The 24,899-nt window shown below is 45.1% G+C and overlaps 1 protein-coding gene across 10 annotated transcripts in view; it reads left to right on the top strand.

The window, feature by feature from the left end:
- The window catches only part of shi (dynamin-1 shibire), a 116,347-nt gene that overhangs the window by 21,955 nt on the left and 69,493 nt on the right, over positions 1-24,899 (top strand). For all 10 annotated transcript variants that reach the window (XM_076186444.1, XM_076186450.1, XM_076186447.1 and 7 more), the window contains exons 2-6: positions 4,739-4,812; positions 6,741-6,890; positions 20,498-20,701; positions 21,095-21,225; positions 21,463-21,734. In XM_076186444.1, coding sequence (XP_076042559.1) covers positions 4,739-4,812; positions 6,741-6,890; positions 20,498-20,701; positions 21,095-21,225; positions 21,463-21,734 — 831 coding nt within the window. The remainder of the gene's footprint in view (positions 1-4,738; positions 4,813-6,740; positions 6,891-20,497; positions 20,702-21,094; positions 21,226-21,462; positions 21,735-24,899) is intronic.

Raw genomic sequence — 24,899 nt, 5'->3', positions numbered from 1 at the left:
CCTCATTCCTCCTCCTCCCCCTCATTCCTCCTCCCAATCACTCCTCCTCCCCCTCATTCCTCCCCCTCTCCTTCCTCCACCTCCTCTTACTCACCCTCCTCCGCCCTCCTTCCGTCCCCCTTTCCTCCTCCTCCTCTTACTCACCCTCCTCCGCCCTCCTTCCGCATCTCCTTCCTCCTCCTCTTACTCTCCCTCCTCCTTCCTCCTCCCCTTCCTCCTCCTTCCTCCTCCCCTTCCTCCTCCTCCCCTTCCTCCTCCCCGCCTTCCTCCTCTCCGCCACCCCTCCCTTTCCTCCTCCCCCTCCCTTTCCCCCTCCCCCTCCCTTTCCCTTTCCCCCTCCCCCTCCCTTTCCCCCTCCCCCTCCCTTTCCCCCTCCCCCTCCCTTTCCCCCTCCCCCTCCCTTTCCCCCTCCCCTCCCTTTCCTCCTCATCCCTACTCCCATTCATCCACCCTTTTCTCCTCCCTTCCTCCTCCTCCCCTTCCTCCTCCCCTTCCTCCTCCCCTTCCTCCTCCCCTTCCTCCTCCCCTTCCTCCTCCCCTTCCTCCTCCCCTTCCTCCTCCCTCCCTCCTCCCCTTCTCCCCACCTCCCTTTCCTTCTCCCCACCTCCCTTTCCTTCTCCCCCTCCCCTCCTACTCCTACTCCTCCTCTCCCTCCCCTCCTCTCCTTCCTCCTCTCCCTCCTCTCCTTCCTCCTCTCCCTCCTCTCCTTCCTCCTCCCCCTCCTGTCCTTCCTCCTCCCCTCCTGTCCTTCCTCCTCCCCTCCTGTCCTTCCTCCTCTCCCTCCTCTCCTTCCTCCTCTCCCTCCTCTCCTTCCTCCTCCCACTCCTGTCCTTCCTCCTCCCCTCCTGTCCTTCCTCCTCCCCTCCTGTCCTTCCTCCTCCCCCTCCTCTCCTTCCTCCTCCCCCTCCTCTCCTTCCTCCTCCCCCTCCTCTCCTTCCTCCTCCCCCTCCTCTCCTTCATCCTCTCCCTCCTTCCCCCGCCTCCCTCCTTCCCTTCCTCCTCCCGTTCCTCCTCCTCCCCCCACCTCCCCTTCCTGCTCCCCTTCCTCCTCCTCCCCTTCCTTCCCTTCTTCCCCTCCCCTTTCTCCTCCTCTTCCTTCCCACCTCCTCCCCTCCTTCCTCCCCCCCTTCCTCCCCCCTTCCTCCCTTTCCTCCTCACCTTCCTCCTCCCCTCCTTCCTCCCCTCCTTCCCCCCTTCCTTTCCTTCCTCCTCCCCTGCCTCCCTTTCCTTCCTCCTCCCCCTGCTCCCCCTCCTCCGCCCTCCTTCCTCATGCCTCCTCCCACCTCTCCTTCCTCCTCCACCCCTTCCCCCTCCTCCCCTTCCTCCTCCGTCCTCCCTCCTCCTCCCCTTCCTCTTCCTCCTCCTCCCCTTCCTCTTCCTCCACCCCCTTCCTCTTCCTCCTCCCCCTTCCTCTTCCTCCTTCCCTTCCTCTTTCTCCTCCCCCTTCGACCTCCCCCTCCTACTCCCCTTCCTCCTCCTCTTCCTCCTCCACCTTCCTCATTTCTTCCTCCTCTTCCTCATTTCTTCCTCTTCCTCATTTCCTCCTCCACCTTCCTCCCCCTTCCTCCTCCACCTTCCTCCTCCACCTTCCTCCTCCACCTTCTTCCTCCACCTTCCTCCTCCACCTCCTCCCCCTTCCTCCTCCACCTTCCTCCTCCTCCTCCTCCTCCTCCTCCTCCATGTCTTGCCCTTGCCTTTGCCCTCGTCGCCGAAGACGGTCGTGGCGCCGTCACGAAGGGATGACGGGGGGGAGGGTGTGGAGCCAGCTCGGCGCCAGGTGGTCGGTCGGTCGGTCCTCCTCGGTCGCCAGTAATCCTCTTTCCAGTCTTTCCTCGCGAGGAGGAGGAGGAGGCAGAGGCGGAAGCGGTGATGGAAGACGCAACGAGAAGATGTCTCACTGCTATGGACGACTTTTGATAGAAGTGGCTCGGGTTTTGACCGGCCATTTTCTTCAGCCAGGAGAACCATCTCTCCTCTCCCCCCTCTCCTCCCCTCCCCTCCCCCTCCCCCCTCTCCTCCCCTCCCCTCCCCTCCCCTCCCCCCTCTCCTCCCCTCCCCTCCCCCCTCTCCTCCCCTCCCCCCTCCCCTCCCCCTCCCCTCCCCTCCCCCTCCCCCCTCTCCTCCCCTCCCCCTCCCCCTCTCCTCCCCTCCCCTCCCCCTCTCCTCCCCTCCCCCTCTCCTTTCCCCTCCCCTCCCCCTCTCCTTTCCCCTCCCCTCCCCCTCTCCTTTCCCCTCCCCCTCTCCTTTCCCCTCCCCCTCTCCTTTCCCCTCCCCCTCTCCTTTCCCCTCCCCTCCCCCTCTCCTTTCCCCTCCCCTCCCCCTCTCCTTTCCCCTCCCCTCCCCCTCTCCTTTCCCCTCCCCCCTCTCCTTTCCCCTCCCCCCTCTCCTTTCCCCCTCCTTCCACCGGGGTGGGGGGGTTGGTGCGCGAGGGTAAACCCAATATCGATTCCTCCGCCTACGCTATGACGCTTTGTACGCTTGTTCTGGTTGTCGCTAGGCGATTCTATTCCCCCTTCCGGAGGGATGGAGGGGGGCCCTCCCCCTGTGTAGCGCAGCGGAGGGGTTGATCCGAACGTGCGTTGGTAGGTGGCGCAACGAAGCCACTCTGCCTGGCCACGGTGCGTGTGAAGAGATGCGGTGTGTAGGTAGAAAATAATACGACTATGCTCGGCTTCTTTCTCTTCCATTTCTCACCGTCTGTTGCTCATATAGTCTTTATAAACGGTACACTAACGCCATCTCTTGGCAAACAAAGGAACACGCAGGTAAAGCTATTGACAAGACGCAGAGCTTTTAATTTTATTTGTTACTTAACACAATGTAACCAGGTACGGGTTGGTTCCGCCGGCCACGAGACCAGGGAAGCCTATCTGTCTGTCTGTCTGTCTGTTGTGCAACTGTGGGAAAGGACGAGAGAAAACACTCTTGCTCCCCCCCCTTACCTCCTCTTACCCTCGTTTCTCATTTCCCTCTCCCCTCCCCTCCCTTCCCCCCTTCCCTTTTCTCCTCTCTCTCTCCCATTTCTCATTTCCTCCTCCTTTCCCCCTCTTTCTTGACTTTCGTTTCCTTCATTCTCCAACCCATTCCCCCTCTTTCTCATTCCATCTCTTCTTCCCCTTCCCCCCTCTTCCTCTTCCCCTTTCCCCTCTTCCTCTTCCCCTTTCCCCTCTTCCCCTTCCCCTCTTCCCCTTTCCCCTCTTCCACTTCCCCTCTTCCACTTCCCCCTCTTCCACTTCCCCCTCTTCCACTTCCCCCTCTTCTCCTTCCCCCTCTTCTCCTTCCTCCTATTCCCCTTTCTCCTATTCCCCTTTCTCCTATTCCCCTTTCCCCTCTTCCGCTTTCCCCTCTTCCCCTGTTCCCCTGTTCCCCTTTCCCCTCTTCCCCTGTTCCCCTTTCCCCTCGTCCCCTGTTCCCCTTCCCCCTACCCCTCAACCCCCTTTCCCCTCTTCCCCTTCCCCCTACCCCTCAACCCCCTTTCCCCTCTTCCCCTGTTCCCCTTCCCCCTACCCCTCAACCCCCTTTCCCTTATTCTACCTTCCCCTCTTCCCCTTCCCCTTATTCCCTTCTTCCCCTCTTCCCTTTCCCCCTCCCCTCTTCCCCTTTCCCCTCCCCTCCCCCTCTTCCCTTCCCTTTCCCCCTCTTCCTTTCCCTTTCCCCCTCTTCCCCTTCCCCTTATTCCCTTCCCCCCCTCTTCCCCTTCCCCCACTTCCTTTCCCCTTCCCCCTTTTCCCCTTCCCCTTATTCCCCTCTTCCCTTTCCCTTCCCCCTCTTCCCTTTCCCTTCCCCCTCTTCCCTTCCCCCTCTTCCCTTCCCCCTCTTCCCTTCCCCCTCTTCCCCTTTCCCCTCTTCCCCTTTCCCCTCTTCCCCTTTCCCCTCTTCCCCTTTCCCCTCTTCCCTTTCCCTTCCCCCTCTTCCCCTCTTCCCTTCCCCCTCTTCCCCCTTTCCCTTCCCCCTCTTCCCCCTTTCCCTTCCCCCTCTTCCCCCTTTCCCTTCCCCCTCTTCCCTTTCCCTTCCCCCTCTTCCCTTTCCCTTCCCCCTCTTCCCTTTCCCTTCCCCCTCTTCCCTTCCCCTTCCCCCTCTTCCCTTCCCCCTCTTCCCTTCCCCTTCCCCCTCTTCCCTTCCCCTTCCCCCTCTTCCCCTTCCCCTTATTCCCTTCTCCCCTCTTCCCCTTCTCCCTCCCCCTCTTCTCTTCCCCTTCCCCATATTCCTTTCTCCCCCTCTTCCCCTTCCCCCTCTTCCCTTCCCCTTATTCCCTTCTCCTCCACTTTCCCTTCTCCTCCACTTTCCCTTCTCCTCCACTTTCCCTTCCCCTCTCTCCCTGTTCCTTCTATTCCCCTTCCTCCTATTCTGTAACCTTATTCCCCTCTAGATACATTTGGTGTAGGTGACTTTTCTAACCACCATTGTGTGCACCAGGTGTGGGATACCTCATAAGGGATGTAAATAATTGATTGGTTATTTGATGCCAGTTCGGAGTATGTGGGTACAGGTATGCCTGTCTGCGGCCAGGGAGCCAGTAACGAGGGTCCCTATTTGTATGTGTGTGTGTTCAGACTGACTTTGGGTAGATGTATTGAATATAGGTGTGTATGATGAACAGCTGTTTATTTGATATGGTTTGGTGATAACAGAAGATTATAGTGCTGCAGCAACACAGAACCTTTGACTTTGTATGTAAACAGAGCATTGCGATGGGAAGTTGATGACCTCTATTTAACGCTTTACTTTCCCTTTGCAGAGACTTCCTGCCAAGAGGCTCAGGCATTGTCACCCGCCGTCCGCTTATTCTACAATTGATACATCATACCCTCGGTGAGTCGACTCATAATAGACTCTAGAGTCACAGGTTTTTTTTTTTTGGCACACAAAATCTATAACTTGAGTAAATTAAAAAAAAATTCATTCTCTCTCTCTCCTCTCTCTCTCTCTCCTCTCTCTCTCTCTCTCCTCTCTCTCTCTCTCCTCTCTCTCTCTCTCTCTCTCTCTCTCTCTCTCCTCTCTCTCTCTCTCTCCTCTCTCTCTCTCTCTCCTCTCTCTCTACTCTCTCTCTCTCTCTACTCTCTCTCTCTCTCTCTCTCTCTCTCTCTCTTTCTCTCTCTCTCTCTCTCCTCTCTCTCTCTCTCTCCTCTCTCTCTCTCTCCTCTCTCTCTCTCTCTCTCTCTCTCTCCTCTCTCTCTCCTCTCTCTCTCCTCTCTCCTCTCTCTCCTCTCTCTCCTCTCTCTCTCCTCTCTCTCTCTCTCTCTCTCTCTCTCTCTCTCTCTCTCTCTCTCTCTCTCTCTCTCTCTCTCTCTCTCTCTCTCTCTCTCTCTCTCTCTCTCTCTCTCTCTCTCTCTCTCTCTCTCTCTCTCTCTCTCTCTCTCTCTCTCTCTCTCTCTCTCTCTCTCTTTCTTTCTTTCTTTCTCTTGTATAGGAAACTCACAACTGTAGTGTACTCTAGTGTTTGGTAAATCAAATTTCCAGCAAGTTTTTCATCACAGAGTCCATTGCTGAACTCCCATCAGTACTCCCTTGACAGTAGAGGAGTGGTCAAGGTGGTGTGCATGTCAATCCAACTGGTCCTATCACCATAAGAAAACACTCCATCCACCTCCACTTTACACACTCTTTTTGGTTGTTTTTCTTCACTCGTTTCCAGATATCCAAACCATCCTAGTATCCTTTGATCAGTACTATATGCCAGATCTCTTTCCATTCCTGCTGTCTGCTTCACATCCACATTTCTCACTGTCTATCCTTTTCACCTCCGTCACACTTCTTAAATGCTTCATCTCAGGAACAGTTAGTCTATTCTTTTCTGCATCTTTTGTATTCCAAGTCTCTGCTCTATATATTGCAATTGACACCATCATTCCCTCGCATAGTTTTCTTTGTGTTCATCCTTAGATACAGTGTTGTGAGCACAATCACTCCATCATACAGTCTCATACAGATAATTTATCAATACTACCCCAGAACCACAATTTCACAATAGCAGCCAGAAATATAGATTTACCTCTGGAAAACTATGACTGACACAAAACAGTATGATTACCCACACCTGCCATGAATCACAGAAGCACCCAATATTACCTCCATATACTCATAGTTATTTAGGGTACGTGGACTTTTATGATTGTGATTTCTTAAACCTTGTTTTGTTCTAAAATTCAATAGAGCTGCTGTTGCATATCTACTCATGTGCTTGTATGCATGTAGGTTTCTTCAACCTTTGAGTCATTGGGTTGAGTTTCACTACGTGGAAATTCCTTAGCCTTGCAAGGGCTGGCAGCAGTCCTTGGGATCTCCCATATATCTCTCTGGGAAAAGACTGGACTGTTTCTATGTCACTGGGTGAAAGTTGCAGGGAGAGGAATACATTCACCAGTTATCAACTTCCTTTGTGTGGAAAAGTGTAAGAAATACAGCTAAAGTTCATAGAGAGAGATCTTGGGTGTGGTCAAGAGATTGAGTGTCATCCTCTCAGGGCTGCACCTGATGGAGGGGAGGTGGTTGATGGGTTTTGAAAATGGGTAACTTTGCTGCCAATCTTGCAAGACCATCAAATGCAGGAACCTGTCATTGATCCCTGTACATCTGTTTTCATGTTTTCACCTCCGTCACACTTCTTAAATGCTTCATCTCAGGAACAGTTAGTCTATTCTTTTCTGCATCTTTTGTATTCCAAGTCTCTGCTCTATATATTGCAAATTCCCTCAGTATTGCAATGATTATTCTAATGTATATCTTTCTCATTGTTACAGAATATGGAGAATTTCTGCACAAGAAGGGGGAGAAATTTACTAGTTTTGATGAAATTCGGAAGGAAATCGAATCGGACACAGACCGTATCACAGGAAGCAACAAAGGCATATCCAACCTGCCCATCAACCTCAGGGTTTACTCTCCAAATGGTAAGTGGGAACTGGAAGGGTAGGGTAGCTTGGTTATATAGCCAGTTTGTATTTAGAAGGGTATGGAAGAATGCCAGGGGAAGTAAGTATAAGAAAGAGGGGGGGTCGCCGATTAAATGAAGCGGCCTTGCTATGGATGTGCTGTGTCTTGTGACACTGCTTCTGACCCAGGGCGGTGGGCAAGGTGCAGGGATGACCCATCATCCAGGAGGTGCTCAGATGAGAGGGAGGGTGGGAGGGGTGTGGAGTGTATTTAGGGATGAAATGGGTGGGAGTGTTTTTATGCCTTTCCCTTTTTAGCTACCTCCCTTGAAAGGGGGAAAAAGCCTTGGTATATGTATGTATGTATGTATATACCAAGGGCCTTCTCTATACCAAGGGCCTCTTTTCCCTTATAAAGGAGGATGCCAATATATTTCTTGGACATAGAATATATAATTCCGGACAAGATTGTTTTCCCCCATGGGTTAGGTTAGTATGATATTTCAGCTTAGAGATGTTTGTCAACAAACTATACATTATAAGTCCTTCTACATATATACTGTTCCATTATGGATCCTTGATCTTGTCAAACTTTGACATGTGAAAAGGTACATCAACAAATTAATAAACCGATGTAGAGTATCAAGTGAAAGTTGACAGAATATACAAATTAAAAAGGGGGATCTTGATACAAGACTAAAATATTTAGAAAGAAATTGACAACAGTTGTTTACTCTGATGACATAGGTTTTCCTTGCAAGAAATCTAAAACTCCAAGGCACGCTGGTTTTTCTTGCAAGAAACCTAAAACTCCAAGGTACTCTGCAACAAATGAGTTGGTCCATAGAGCTCTCGCCAAAGTATTGTATTGTTGTCTGTGTAGTGCGAGGGTTGGGCATTGAAGGATTATATATCATTTGTCTTCACAGTAATGGGAGCCTCTGCAATATGAAGTGTGTGGGGCTGGGATAGTTTTGCATTGGTGCTGTTATATTGCTAGATGGTGACCTGAATAGAGATGGGGTAATATAACATGTGTGCCCTCATATTGAGAGATAAAAAGGAATCTAGATAGTTTGAAAGGAGAATTGTTTAATCTCTTTAATATGAGTCATTCTTGCGTGGAGGCCCACGCAAGAATGACTCATATTAAAGAGATTAAACAATTCTCCTTTCAAACGATCTAGATTCCTTTTTATCTCTCAATATGAGGGCACACAGGTTATATTACCCCATCTCTATTCAGGTCACCATCTAGCAATATAACAGCACCAATACAAAACTACCCCGGCCCCACAAGGGGTGAAAGTGGCAGTAGACTGGAAGTGAACATTAAGGGAGAGCGACTGGAGGAAGTGGATAGTTTTAGATACTTGGGTGCAAGTGTAGCAGGAAAAGGTGGAGTGAAGGTGGAGGTAGAATGTAGATTGAGAGAAGCGAGTAAATGCCTTGGTGGATTAAAGAGTGTAATGAGGAATAGACATTTAGGAATGGATGCGAAGAAGAGACTGTATGAAGGAGTGATTGTGCCAACAGCACTGTATGGGGCAGAAACGTGGAACATAAGAGAGGAAGAGAGAAGGAGTTTGAATGTGTTTGAGATGAGGTGTCTGAGAAGTATGGTGGGGGTTACTAGGCTGGATAGAGTGAGAAATGAGGAGGTGAGGAGGAGAACAGGGGTGAAAAAGGAGCTGGGAGATAGGGTTGATGAAAGAATATTAGGATGGTTTGGACACATGGAAAGAATGAGTGAAGAAAGACTAGTAAAAGAGGTATGGAAGGCAGATGTGGAGGGAGTGAACATGAGGGGACGTCCTAGGATGAGGTGTATGGATGGGGTGAAGGGGGCTTTGGGGAAGAGGGGAATGTCTGTTGAGGAAGGAAGGGAGAGGACGGAAGACAGAGGTGAGTGGAGAATGGTTGTATATGGATGATGTTGTGATGGCATGAGGAGGAATGGGCGGGGGGGGTGGGGGGGGGTAGTATGTGTGAGTAAATTTTGACACAGCCCGAAGGGATTTCTCCCCGTCCTCCCCTTATATGCAAGGGGGGACGGAGAGGGGGGTCGCCGATTAAATGAAGCAGCCTTGCTGTGGATGTGCTGTGTCTTGCGACACTGCTTCTGACCCAGGGCGGTGGGCAAGGTGCAGGGATGACCTGTCATCCAGGAGGTGCTCAGATGAGAGGGAGGGTGGGAGGGGTGTGGAGTGTATTTAGGGATGAAATGGGTGCGAGTGTTTTTTATGCCTTTCCCTTTTTAGCTACCTCTCTTGAAAGGGGGAAAAAACCTTGGTATATGTATGTATGTATGTATTCTTGCGTGCAGCATCATATGCGTGATATACGATGATTTGATGATGCATCACAATGCTTGCATTATAAGATAAGTCACTGCTGTATTACTCGTTCTTTTTCACTCTGAGTAATAATAAGCTCAGAAAATATGGTCAAACCAGTTCACAGAATTTTGGGGTCACTCAGCTACAACTACAAGATAAATATAATTAAGACACCAACGCCAGCATTCTCGTATACCCACTCATGCCACAGGATGCCTACGTAGGTGTTATTGTATGGAAGAGGCTAAGAAGTGAAAAGAAAACAAATGTACCTTATGTATACATCAATAAGATATGAAGGTACAGTAAACCTGCAAATGAAATTACACTAAACCTTTGGTATACCAAACCTCATTATACCTAATTTTGACTATATTGACCCTTGTGAGACCTACTGAACATTTGTGTTACATAGTGAATAAGATTGGTATATGCAGTGCAATGTTTGATATTGGCGGTGGATGTATGGGAAATTTAATTATGTATATACATACACTATGTACTTGTACTTTTGGCCATATTGACCAAGCCTACTTTTCCCCTAATTAGTTTGATATATCGAGGGTTTACTGTGTGTCTGAAAGTTTGGTATGTCCGAGGATATGTCTTACTGTCACGGGTGTTCATAATTGATGCATACATTTCACATGTAGATACATTAATAAGAATAATGTGTATGTGCTGGATGGTGATTTTACAGTACTCTGCTATACTAACCATACCAGGAAATGGAACTGTAGTCACAGTAGGTAGTAATTGATTTAATTTATTGACACACACATGCACAGATAAAGACACATGGAGAGCTCAGTTGGAGTCACAAAGTCCATCATTGTTTGTGATCTTCCATCTTGTGTATCAAAATAGTATTTTATAACATTTGGTAGTTCAGAAGGAATCTGACATTCATTATATCTAAAATTCGTCATTATGTAGATTGTTATATTGAGGATTTATTGTAAGAAATTAGAGGCTTAATGCAGAAGAGGAAATGAATGATAGAAGTAAGGACATTTGTAAAGTGTTTTTGACAAATTCCACAATGTGCTGACACAGTAAATGCCATGGGGGATAAAAAAGTGTCATGAGATGAAGTGTAGGCAGTTGTTAAGATGATGAGAGCAGGTGAGGCACTTGGGTTGGATGGATGTCATGCAGAATGAAAAAAGGAGGTACAGTGATGGTGAACTGGCTGGTGGGGTTATTTAATGTTTGTTTAAGAGAGGGTAGAGTGCAGAAGGACTGGAGGAGTGTCTGTATAGTTCCACTTTACAATGGAAAAGGGGACAAGTGTGAGTGTAGTAGTTTCAGAGGGATCAGCTTGTTAAGTGTAGTTGGGAAGGCTTATGGTAGGGTCTTGATTAAGAGGATTAGGAGAGGAACAGAGGGAGTAATTGGTGAGGAACAGTGTGGGTTTAGGACAGGTAGGTGTTGTGTAGATCAGATTTTTGTGGTAAGAAAGCTATGTGAGAAAACTATAGGAAAAGGTAAAAATGTATTTTGGGCTTTTATGAATCTGGAAAATGTTTATGATAGGGTAGACAGGAAGGCACTGTGGGAGGGATTGCAGATATATGGGATTGGAGGAAAGCTGTTGAGGGCAGTCAAGAGTTTTTGATGAGGGTAGTAGAGCATGTGTTAGGATTAGAAATGGAGTGAGTGGTTTCAGGTGTAGGTGGGACTTCGTCAGGGATGTGTTATGTTGCTCTGGGTGTTCAATTTATACATGGATGGTGTGGTGCAAGAGGTAAATGCAAGGGTGGTGGGTCAGGGATTGGAGATGGTTAAAGAAAATGGAGAAAACTGGGAGATATGCCAGTTGTTTGCTGACAACACTGCGATTGTAGTAGGATCAGAGGAGGGATTGAGTAAGTTAGTGACAGAGTTTGGGAAGGTGTGCAAAAGAAGGAAGCTGATGATAAATGTGGGTAAAAGTAAGGTGATGAGATGTAGAAGGGGAGAAAGTGGTAGCAGACTTGAAGTGAGTATTAAGGAAGAGAGACTGGAGGAAGTGGATAGTTTTAGATACTTGGGTGGGAATGTGGCAGGAAAAGCAGTGGAGGTGGAGGTAGAATGTAGATTGAGAGAGGTGAGTAAATGCTTTGGGGGATTAAAAAGTGTAATGAGAAATAGACATTTGGAAATGGATGCTAAGAGGATATTGTATGAAGGAGTGTGTGCCGACAGCACTGTATGGGGCAGAAACATGGAGCATAAGAGAGGAAGAGAGGAGTAGTTTGAATGTGTTTGAGATGAGGTGCCTGAGAAGTATGATAGGGGTTACTAGGCTAGATAGAGTGAGAAATGAGGAGGTGAGGAGGAGAATGGGGATGGAAAGGGAGTTGGGAGATAGGGTTGATGAAAGAGTATTGGGATGGTTTGGACCTCATGGAAAGAATGAGTGAAGAAAGACTAGTAAAAGAGGTGTGGAGGGAGTGAACATGAGGGGTCGACCTAGGATGAGATGGATAGATGGGGTAAAAGGGGCATTAGGAAAGAGGGAAATGTCTGTTGAGGAAGGATGGGAGAGGACAGAAGATAGGGGTGAATGGAGAATGGTTGTGTATGGATGATACTATGATGCATGAGGGGGAGTGGGTGGGGGATGGGGGGTGAGGGAGTATGTGTGAAAAATAATTTGATGCAGCCTGAAGGGATTTCTCCCCATCTCCTTTTCTGCATGATGGGTAGAGAGGGGGGGGATCGCTGGTTTAATGAAGCAGTCTTGCTGTGGATGTGCTGTACCTTGCGACTCTGCTTCTGACCCGGGGCGGTGGGCGAGATGCAGGGATGACCTGTCATCCAGGAGGTGCCAAGATAAGAGGGAGGGAAAAGGGTAGAGGGGAGTGGAGTATGTTAGGGATGGAGTGGATGGGAATGGTTTTTATACCTTTGTTTTTTGGTGACCTCCCTTATAAGGGGGGAAAAAGCTTTTGGTATATGTATGTATGAGAAATAGGCATCTGGGAATGGATGTAAAGAGATCATGTAAAGGGGTGATTGTTCTGAAGGTTTTGTATGGGGCAGAGACATGGAATGTAAGAGAGGCAAAGAGAAAAAGTTTGAATGTGTTTGAGATGAAATGTCTGAGAAGTATGGTAAGGGTTACAAGGTTGGATAGAATGAGAAATGAGGAGGTGAGGAGAGCAGAAGTGGAAAAGATAGCAGATAAGGCTCATGAAAGAGTATTGAGATTGTTTGGACACATGGAAAGAATGAGTGAAGAAAAATTAGTAGAAGAAATTTGAAAGGCAAAGGTGGAGGGAGTGAACTTGAGGAGTCAACTGAAGATGAGATGGATGTATGGGGTAAAGGTTGCATTGAGAAAGAGAGGAATGTCTGTTGAGCAAGGAAGGGAGAAGGCAGGAGATAGGGATGAGTGGAGAGTGGCTCTGTATAGATGATACTGTCATGCAAGAAAGGGAGGGGTGAGGGATAGGGGGTGGGTTGTGCTTATGTGTGAAGGATATTTTGATGCAGTCTGATGGGATTTCTCCCAGTCTTCTGTTTTTCTGCATGAGGGGACAGAGAAGGGGGAGTCACTGATTAAGTGAAGCAGGGTTGCTATGGATGTGTTCTGCCTTGCTACATTGCTTCTGACCCATGATAGTGGGTGGGCTATAGGGATGATCCATCATCCATGAGGAGCTAAAATGAGAAGTAGGAAAGGGTGAAGGAGGGGAGTGGAATGGGTAGGTATGTGCCTTTGACTTGGCTACCTCCGTTGTAAGTGGGAAAAAGTTCTTGGTGTATGATAGCTTACATAGTAAAGGATATGGAGAAAAGGACATGGAAGAGAAGATAGAAATAGCAGAAGGATTCAAGAATATGATGTACATCTCACATGGTATAGATGACGAACCCTCCTGCCCACCTCAGACCCTGGTTTGACTCCCAGGTCTTAACTCTTGTTCCACAAAGAGCGGTCGACCACACCTTGCAATCTCTTAATCGTTTAAGGGAGAAAACGGCAGATACAGACAACACAGACATATTTGATGCTTGTTCTGGCTATGTCTGAGGAGGCCATCGATGTACTACATCTTCGCTTCATTGCTGACTTAGCGCAAGACACAGTCTGGCCTATATAGTCCCCCATGCGATATTGATGGTGGGGGGGTAGTGGTGATAATGGTGATGGAATAGTGGTTACGCCGAATTCCAATCGCCCAGATTCGCAAACAAACTTGAAGGAGCCATTCCACAAAGAGTGGTCGACCACGTCTTGCAATCTCTTGATCATTTTAGGGGAGAAAATGGCAGTTGGCAACTCACCAGACAGTAATTGCCTACTCTGTATTTCATCGATCTGTCTGCCCACCACACAGGAGAATAAGATGCATCATGCACGCTCTGGGCGGTTGTTGGACAAATGCAACCCGGCATAGGTGAAAGAGTACGCGAGTGTTGCGCGCCCAGAGATTTGATGATGAAATCTAGTCCGAATGTTTGATGATGGATATGATCACAGGTGTGATAGTACTCGTATTCAGGCCTTCTGTAATGGGTGTTGTTACCTTTGTTGCCCCTCTGGGTGTCGTAGGTGGTGCTCATCCCTGTGACAACCCCCCTCCCCCTCCCCTCGCCCACCGTAACGAAGAAAGGACATGACGTAGAGATAGGGCTTTATCCGCTAGAGTACGGTAAAGGTCCCCAACTGCCACCTGCCTGACCTTTCCGAGGCGACCTCACCTTCCTACGGGTATCGCCACTACAGTGGCATCTCGGACACGGTCTCTCCTGCGTTTTTGTATGAACTGTTTCGGACCACCAGTTAGGCTGAAGTCCTGGTGATCATTTCTACATTAATCGGTAACTAGAGTAGTTACATTTAGCTGCAAGACGTTACTGATGACGGATGGGGGTGGGGGCATTTCAATTCAGAGCAAGCTCGATCTATGATACTGTTATCTTACACGCGCGCGCGCGCGCGCGCACACACACACACACACACACACACACACACACACACACACACACACACACACACACACACACACACACACACACACACACACACACACACACACACACACACACACACGTCCACACACACGTCCACACACACGTCCACACACATGTCCACCAGTGTCGGCTCGCGGTACAATGATGCTGATTTTTTTTTTTCGGCCATGGGCGGGACTCGAACTCTGATCGCTGATTTAGTGGTTGAGAATGGTTCCGTTGTACCGATGTGTGTGTGTGTGTTTACCTAATTGTATACAGTAATGGAACAACGCTCGTTGAGTCTCGTCTCCTACTTTCGCGCGCGCGTGTGCGAGTGTGCATGTGTGTGGTGGGGATGTTTGTTTGTGCAGTTACTGTATTCAGGAAAAAAAGGGAGTGGGTGGGTGGAGATCACATTATTATCCATGAATCGGTCCTTATATGAACTCTGAGCTCTCGCCAGGGAGCTGTCGCTCACGAGTCCAGTACGTGGTCCAGGTATCCTAGTTGGTGAATCACGGTGTGTCACATGCATCCGATAGAAAACGAATTTTCCCAGAACGGGCGAACCACGGAGCGGCCGCGCTCCGATGTTTGCTCGCGTTGATTGGGAAAATGAATTTGGGTCTGTCATCCTTATCACTGCCTCAGACTTATGATGGGCTTCCTGTGTTTCAGCCATAACGGGTATTACACCCTGGGGGGTGTCTCACAAGGGGTGCTGCTATCTATGTATTCCCAGGTTCAGAATCGCCCATTAGTATTTGAGATATTTTTAGGTACACCTTTATACTATGTTTACGGCGTTTGCTTCCTGTGTTGTTACAGAAGCCAACTTCGACCAGTGGTGTTTTGTGGAGCACAAACATTTCGAGGTTTTGAGGTCTGGGACCACCAATTTACGTCTTGACCGCGTATTCCGTTTGTTGAGACAAACATATGGTGGTGTTTGGCACGGTGGGTTGTTGCCAGATTCAGGATATGTCCCCAGGTGTCCATATACTGGTGGCAGGGGACAGATGAACCTCGACTTTATGTATGTATATATATATATATATATATATATATATATATATATATATATAAATATATATATATATATGTATATATATATATGTACATTATATATGTATATATATATACACATATATACATATATATATAAACATATATATAAACATATATACATATACATACACATATATATAAACATATATATATATACAGGGTGCGGCAGGTATTTGAGAACAAAGGAGATTGTTTGTAATGAGGTTTATTAACGTTTTAGTATATATTTAAATTATAATTTATTGTATTCTATACATTAACATAAAGCAAATGCACTGTTTCACTCAATGAAACCTCCATCCTTGTCAATGATATCTTCCAAGCGACGTCTAAATCGTTGGCAATCACCAATGAGTTGACTCTTGGGGATGTTAGCCATTGCAGCGACAATGGCTTCTTGGAGAGATGCTATAGTGTTGTGAGGTTTACGATTAGACTTCCTCTCAACTACGCCCCAAACATAATTGTCCAAAGGATTGACATCAGGGGAGCTAGGGGGCCACATGTTGGGGGTTACGTGGTCATGAAAATTGGTGGCCATCCATTCTTGGGTTGTGTGAGCTGTATGGGATGGAGCAGAGTCTTGCTGGAAGACGTACGGCCTGCCACGTGCTACACCATCCATCCAAAGCTTTACAACAGTCTCCAACACTTCAGTGTAAGAAGCTGCATTGACAACAACAGTCTCCAACACTTCAGTGTAAGAAGCTGCATTGACAACAACAGTCTCCAACACTTCAGTGTAAGAAGCTGCATTGACACGAAGTCCTTGGCGGAAAAAAAGGGAGGCATCACATCGCCTTCACTGCTCACGACACCCAGAACCATCACTGATGCTGGAAATTTAGTATGCATAACCGTTGGAACTTCACCTGCAGTTTGACACAACCAACGATCGTTCCTCCTATTCACCTTCTGGTCCTGAACAAAGTTCTTCTCATCAGAGAAGAACCAAAGGATTCCTGGTTCTTCTGGATGTTTTAACTTGTTCAAAAGACGTCTGGCCCTGATGACTCGGTTCTCACGTGTCTTCTGTGACATGAACTGTCCTCTTCGGATCACATACGACCTATACCAGAGATCTTCGTGAACAACTCGCCTCATCAACTTGAAAATTCTTGGCCAGTGCCCTCATGGACTTCCCAGGGCTTTCATCAATCGCCGATTGAATAGCATTTATGAATTCTGATGTTCTGATGCTGTACGATCGTCGGGAATGTTGTTTACGTTGCGATGTACTTGCCACATTGCCTCTGGCATCCACAAGTTCCCTTCTGACCTTATAAACGAAGGACCGGGCAACATTAAGGAAGGCAGCAATTTCAGAATTAGTATGCCCAGCTGCTATAGAGACGATAACTGCATGCCTTTTCATTTCTTGGGTAATATTTGATTGTGCCATTTTCAGCTGGAAAAGAAAAGGAATGGTTAGCTATGGTGTCTAAACTACTAGACCACTTAGAAGATGCGTTCTCAAATACCTGCCGCACCCTGTACATATACATACATATATATACATATACATATATATACATACATATATATACATATATATATATATATACATATATATATACATATATATATATACATACATATATATACATAAATACATACATATATATATATACAAATATATATATACATATATATATATACATATATACATATATACACACATATATACATATATATACACATATATATACATATATATTTATATACATATACATATATATATATATATACATATATATATATATACATATACATATATATATATATACATATACATATATATATATATATATATACATATATATATACACATACATACACATACATACACATATATATACATACTATATATATATATATATATATATATATATATATATATATTTCGTTATATATATATATATATATATATATATATATATATATATATATTTCGTTAAATATAAATATATATATATATATATATATATATATATATATATATATATATATATATATATATATATATATATATATATATTTCGTTAAATGAAAGCGACCACCGCCACCTAGCGGGAACCATGCGAAACAACGACAGCAAGGGCGGATGTTCCTATTCCTTGACTAAGCACGTGGGGGGAGGGGGCGGGGAAAATGCCTTCTCTTTTGTCAGCCTTGTAGTTATTGGCAGGATTAAAGAAGTGCAAGGTATTGAAAACCCTACATCAAAAATATTGCCAACTTTTTTATTGTTTTTCGATCGTCATTGGTGTTCTTAAAGCTGAGGCTTTAAAATGAAAGGTGGCAGGTTTGCCAGCACGCCATGAGGCGGCATTTTCGATTGGAAAATAAAAGGAAACTCTTGTCATTGGCTGGAATGAATGCAAGGCCGCCGGGAGAGGAAGCGCTCGACACAAGAGTGATTTCAGTGGCCGTGGTTGTTGCTCAAATGATTCAAGACGTGCGCGGCGTCACTGAAAGGAACGGACGCACCCACCCATCCACCCACCCACTCGCCCACTCACTCACCCATTCACCCACCCACTCATTCAATCAGCGACCCACTCTCCCACTCACCCATGTCGCGTGTCCTACCACCAGCACCACCTTCGGACATCATCGACCACATTGCCATCGCCCAAAAATCGCTTTCGCTCGCTCGCTCGCTCGCTCGCGTTGTGTCGCCCACCCCCCTTCCCGCTCCCTCGTGACCTCGTGAGGAAACTATTGGCGGTCTTTCTCGACCTACGTTAGCGAAGTTGGACCTCGAGGAATGCTTGCTAAGACATGATGAATAGAGTAGCCTGGCGGCACAAGAAAAGCTACCACCAGCTACGGAATGGGATGGTAGAGGTGTGCTAGAACTTCAATGTGTGTGTGTGTGTGTGTGTGTGTGTGTGTGTGTGTGTGTGTGTGTGTGTGTGTGTGTGTGTGTGTATGTATGTGTGTGTGTGTGTGTTTGCTTGCGTGTGTGTGACGGAAACGAAGGGAATAGGCCGGCGGTAACCAGAACGAAAATAGGATGTACAAAAAATCCTGTTTGGTCGAAGGAGTTTATCCATTGTTACATTGAATCCAGAGCCCGAGTGTGTGGTTTACCATGGTCTTGGATCACGTGTTGGACTCGTGATCAACAACTTTTCCCTCCCGGAAGAGAGCTCAGAGCTCGTATATGACCGATCTATGAGTAATGCTGTGACCTTACACACGCACGCACACACCTAACTCCCCCTTTTGTGTGTGTGTGTGTGTGTGTTTTTACCAGATTGTATTTGCCTAATAGTAATATACAGGAAATGGGCAACACTCGTTGAGTCCCGTCTCCTATTCTCTTTTTGTACGTGTGCGTGTGTGTATATACATGTGACGGAGACGAAGGGAAAGACAATTAGGAGGCATAATAATGATATACAAAATTTCCTGTGAGATCGAAAGAATTGATCGATGTTTGTAACAAGTCCTGAGCCCGCCCGCCCGTCGGACGAGAAACAAGGTGGCAAGGCGGAGCGAGCGCATTTGGTCAGAAATGGAGTGTGACGTAGATGCTGCTGCTGCGCCTCCGCCGCTGCCGCTTGCATTCCTCGCCGGGCCTCGCTGGGGGCAGGTGGGAGGCGGTGCGGGTGTTGGCGGCAGCTCCGTTTGCCTGACGACGTGCATGTCAGTCACTCAGTCAGTCAGTCAGTCAGTCAGTCGGACGGATGAGCGGGCGGTGATTCATCTCAAGCTCGGGGCGAGAGGACGGGAACGCCCACTTCGATGCAACGATTCGTCATCGATCCCCCCCCCCTCCACAAACACACAAATTCATAGGCCACCTTGAGCCATGTTTGTTTATATTAGGTTGGACAAATTATTTTTTTTATTATTCTTGGTTCTTGTGCATTGCTGAAGGAGCACCCTCGAACTAGGTTTTGTGATGGAAAGTTGAGGGACTGTGTATGTCCTCGAGGGACATCTCGCCATGCTGCTGCTGCTGCTATTGTCGACACGGGCTTAACCTGCCAAGAAAGCGAAGGTTAACCCGAGACGTGGCCGACTCCGCCCCTTTTGTGCCGAATGTCCCGTTTTCTCTTGGGCCGGCCGGGTTTCGTTTTCTATAATGAAGGCGACATAAGGATGGCTATTGATACAATCATTGTTGTTGTTGTTGTTGTTATTATTATTATTGTTTTTATTATAATTATTGTTTTTTATATTATTATTATTATTACAAAAATTATTATTTTTTTTATTATTATTATAATGATAATAATAATAATAATAATAATAATAATAATAATAATAAAATTTTCATTTTTTCGCTTTATTTCATATGGGTCCATGAAGAGGCAAGTTGAGAGACGGAGGGGTGGTGGATGGGAGACGAATGGGTGGGGATGAAATGGGTGGGAGTAGAATTATGCCCTCTGACATTGGCTACCTCCCTGGTAAGGGTAAAAAGTCATTGTTAAATGTATTATTATTATGTTTCATCTTTTTTATTTTATTTTGTTTTCTATTTTATTTTATGGGCGATTAAGGACGTCGGTACGCGTATATAACATGGAAATAATTAAGCTAGGCTGATATATATATATATATATATATATATATATATATATATATATATATATATATATATATATATATATATATATATATATATATATATATATATTATTGGTCTAAGAGGGATGTCCTTTTTATTAATTTTTGGGAGACAGTAAAAGTTTGGTAATTGTGGATTAATAACTTTCAGCTCGTTAAATATTTCTTTACCTACAATATCACAAACACGTTTGAAATCAGAGGTCGTGTTCTTTAATGGATTCTTTATCAGTTGTTTGTATGTATCTCTGTCATTTAATAAGTCGAAAACTTTACTTTCATAGTCTGAATAATTTAGAATGACATGTAGTGAGTGCTGAAACTATCAGTTGTTTTAAGAAATGGTTAGACAACTTTATGGATGGGGATGACAGGTGGTGATGGATATGGAGCTGCCTAGTGTAGGCCTTATGGTCTTTTGCAGTCTCCTTCATTCTTATGTTCTTATGTGATATTTCTCAATATTAGGCCTTACACTTAAATCTTTGGGGCATACAATCAAGAAGTTGGCCCTGGGCATCACCAGACTGCTGTATGCCACTGCATACAGCTGAATCAGATAGCCAGGTGACAGCCTATGATGAATTAGGTTAAGAGGTGATTGCATTGTATAGATTGAAAATTTGGATTTATGTAAGGAACTTGTTGTGTGAGGTTTCCACTACATGCACTTTTTCTTCTTTGCAGTACTCAACCTGACGCTAATTGATTTACCGGGCTTGACCAGAGTGCCCATTGGAGATCAGCCAGCTGACATTGAAATGCAGATTCGAAATATGTTGATGACCTACATCACTAAAGAAAGCTGTTTGATTCTGGCAGTCTCCCCAGCCAACTCTGATTTGGCGAACAGTGATGCCCTGAAAGTGGCCAAAGATGCTGATCCAGATGGTGAGATGTACTTACTTTAAATTTTGTGTTATTAATGATACCAGGTCAGTGTGTGAAGGTTAACCACATGCTTATGGGCACCAAGAAATCAGCAGCTGCAGAAAATATTGGAGCTGCGGATTTCAACATTTGATCAGCTTCAAAGTGGTGAGATTGTCAATATTTTGAGCTTCTTATAGTACCCCTTTATATATATATATATATATATATATATATATATATATATATATATATATATATATATATATATATATATATATATACACATATATACACATACATACTTATATATACATACACACACATACATACATACTATATATACATATTTGTATACACACACAGATATGTCAATTTTTGTATTCATACTAAAGCTTGACTTTATAATCCCAGGTATTCGCACCATTGGTGTTATCACAAAGTTGGATCTTATGGATGAAGGAACTGATGCTAGAGATGTGTTAGAAAACAAACTCTTACCGTTACGAAGAGGCTATGTAGGTGTTGTCAACAGGTCACAGAAGGTAAGGACAAATAAAAATGGATAATTGTGTGGTTAGTATATATATGTGTAGACATAAAAATGACCATAAAATTCTCTTTCTCTAGCTATTTAAGAAATCTATAATTTTGGTGTTTTCTTGTGTATATATATTCATAGGTTATTTATATTAACATGTTTGGAGAAATGTTTGAAAGCTTTTAATGTCGTCTACAATATATCAGTGCATGTTCTGTATGATATGCTTTATTATTTGCAGGATATTGAAGGCCGCAAAGATATTAAAAGTGCATTAGCTGCTGAGAGAAAATTCTTCTTGTCCCATCCTGCATACCGACACATGGCAGACCGGATGGGAACTCCCTATCTTCAGAGAGTTCTTAATCAGCAGTTGACCAATCACATTCGGGAGACTCTTCCTGGCCTTCGGGATAAGCTACAGAAACAGCTGCTGTCCATGGAGAAGGAGGTGGAACAGTATAAGCATTTCCGCCCAGATGATCCCTCCATCAAAACTAAAGCCATGTTACAGTAAGTTCTTTAACAAAATGTAAAGCTGTGTATTGGAGGAATATGATGTGTAGCTCAATTCATGTGGGGCACATTTTGCTCAACCTTGTTTTGTACATGCATGCATACATACATTCATACATACACACATACATACATACATACATACATACATACATATACTAAAGGCTCTTTCCCCCTTACAATGGAGGTAGCCAAAAAGCAAAGGCATGAAATCCACTCCCACCCATTCCATCTCCACATACTCTGCTCCCATTCACCCCCCTCCCTCCCTCCCTCCCTCCCTCCCTCCCTCTTTTCTTGGTCATCCCTGCATCTTGTGCGTTGTCCTGGGTCAGAAGCAGTGTTGCAAGACACAGCACATCCACAGTAAGGCCATTTCATTGAATTGGTGACTCCACCCTCTTCATCCCCTCATGCAGAAAAAGAGAAGACAGGGAGAAATCCCTTTGGGCTACATCCTATTATTTGTTCATACATACTTCCTCACTCCCCATCCCCCACCAACTCCCTTTCATGCATCACAGCATCATCCATATACAACCATTCTCCATTCACCCCTATCTTATGTCTTCTCCTGTCCTTCCTTAACAGACATTCCCCTCTTTCCAATAGCCCCTTTTATCCCATCCATCCATCTCATCCTAGGTGGCCCCCTCATGTACACTCCTACCTTGGCCTTCCACACCTCATTTACTAATCTTTCTTCACTCATTCATTCCATGTGTCCAAACCATCCCAATACTCTTTCATCAACCCTATCTCCCAACTCCCTTTCCACCCCATTCTCCTTCTCATCTCCTCATTTTTCACACTATCCAGTCTAGTAACCCCCATTGTACTTGTCAGTCATCTCATCTCAAACACATTCAAACTCCTCCTCTCTTCCTCTCTTATGTTCCATGTATTGTAGGTAAATAAAGGGCTGTTACTACAGCTGTATTGTTATATTGCTCATGATTTCCAGTGGGAACTTGAGGTATACAGAAGAAATTAGATAAATTTTCTCTGCCAAGGTGGTTAGGAGATATAACCTGCAGGAGGTGGAAATCTATGAACCTACTTTAGTAAGATTTTCATAAAGGAGAAGAGGTTTACTTATGTGGTTCCATCCTGGTCTCCATTGATGAAACTGAGTTTTTAATTTGTCATGTGCATAGGGTATCCATAAATCATTGCGCCTATCAGAAAACTATATTCCTTGGTACCCTGTGAGCACTTTCTCTCTCTCTCTCTCTCTCTCTCTCTCTCTCTCTCTCTCTCTCTCTCTCTCTCTCTCTCTCTCTCTCTCTCTCTCTCTTCTTCTTCTTCTTCTTCTTCTTCTTCTTCTTCTTCTTCTTCTTCTTCTTCTTCTTCTTCTTCTTCTTCTTCTTCTTCTTCTTCTTCTTCTTCTTCTTCTTCTTCTTCTTCTTCTTCTTCTTCTTCTTCTTCTTCTTCTTCTTCTTCTTCTTCTTCTTCTTTCTTCTTCTTCTTCTTTCTTCTTCTTCTTCTTCTTCTTCTTCTTCTTCTTCTTCTTCTTCCTCTTCCTCTTCCTCTTCCTCTTCCTCTTCCTCTTCCTCTTCCTCCTACTTCATTCCATGATGAAGGTGAGGGTGTTAAGAATTTTGAGAGGGCATGGAGATTATTCTTACAGGTTCCTAGAAATTGATGAACCCCTTTTCATGCACAAAGCAGTTGGAGCAACACCATACAAAATACCATCAATACAACAATGCAATATCTTGAACAAATATTTCTCCTTTTTTAAAATTATTTCTTTTCTTCACCCACCTATTCTTCTGGAAGATTGCTGGCTGAGCAGATTAGGGTGTTGTTACTTGTAGCAAAGGTTCAGGGGATGGCAGTTTGAACCCTGCCACTGGTGAAGTTAAACCAAGGGCATGGTTCATTAAATTCCATGCCACAAAGTTCCCTGTAAGGGACATTGTCCTAGCCTCCAGATTCTTTGAGATATTTCTTTGAAACCACTCTCTCAATCTGATGGATCACTCCAGTAAAACATTGTCCTCTCTAATTCTGTCCTCTTTTCTCACTTTTCATTGGTTTCATTGACCAGTTCTCTTATTGCTCTTCTTTTGTTGAATCCCTCATGATTCAAACATTCTTAAAATTATCTTTGCCATTTTTGCTTGCCTTGTTATTTCAGTTCATAATGCTTTGTGTTTTAAACTTACGGTCCTTGGTTGTAGCCCCCCTTTACAGATACCCAAATACGTCTTCATTTTCAATCAGTCAGTATGTTGCCCTAATTCTCTTGCAGGTGACCAGCAGCCACCAGGTGGCTGTATTTGGGGCAATTGGAGTCTGTTACCAGGCCAATTCTGTGATGGTACTGTTTTAATGCAGGGTGCCTGAAACTATGTAGACATATTAGTGCAATTCTTTCTTGTCTTGGGCGTGATTTCTTTGTTGGGATGGTTTCTAGGGGAGTTGGGTGAAGTATAGAACTTAGCATTCTTATGTAGAGTTCTTCTTTTGTGATGTGAGTGTATGTTTTTGCATGGATGTGTTACAGGGTACTAAGGGCAGGTTATTGTAGATGATAGAATAATGATGGGGTCTCTTGTGTTCATTGGGCTATGTGAGGGGTGGGAGTGTACAAGGTTTCTAGTGTAGAACTTTCTGCCTCCTATCATTTTAATTTATTGCTTTTTGGGAAGGATTTAGGTTTCTATGTGTAGATGTTCTATAGGTGTTACTTTAATGGAGCCAGTCCTATTCTTACTGCTTTATTTTGTGTTGTTTGTAGGATGTCTGTTTTCTTAATTGTTGTATACATTGTTGTGGATACTTAGTTAAGTGTAATTTGTATGAATAATTAATATAATGATAAGTGTTTCTGCTGTCCAAATCCAGTAACTGCCACTGTATTAAGTATGTTCAATTTCTTATTTGTTTTCTTTGTGAAGTCTTTAATGTTTGGAGCGAAGGTCACATATGTATCTATTGTAAAACCTGATATTTTAGGATTTTTGTCCAGTGGGAGAGGAGAATAATTTAATTTGACTGTTGGGTGATCCTTGGACACATGGTAGTTGAGGTTAACCTCTTCAGTACAAGTCAAATTCTTGTGCACAGCATCGGATGCATGATGGACGATGATGCATCACAATACTCATGTTGTAAAAAAAAGTCACTGCTGATTTACTCATTCTCTTTCACTCA

This window comes from Oratosquilla oratoria, chromosome 6 (genome assembly GCF_046742065.1).
Source record: "Oratosquilla oratoria isolate Oo_2021 chromosome 6, ASM4674206v1, whole genome shotgun sequence".
NCBI classification, from domain to species: Eukaryota; Metazoa; Arthropoda; class Malacostraca; order Stomatopoda; family Squillidae; genus Oratosquilla; species Oratosquilla oratoria.
Note: the sequence above shows the minus strand (reverse complement) of the source record. Positions and strands in the feature narration are given on the sequence as shown.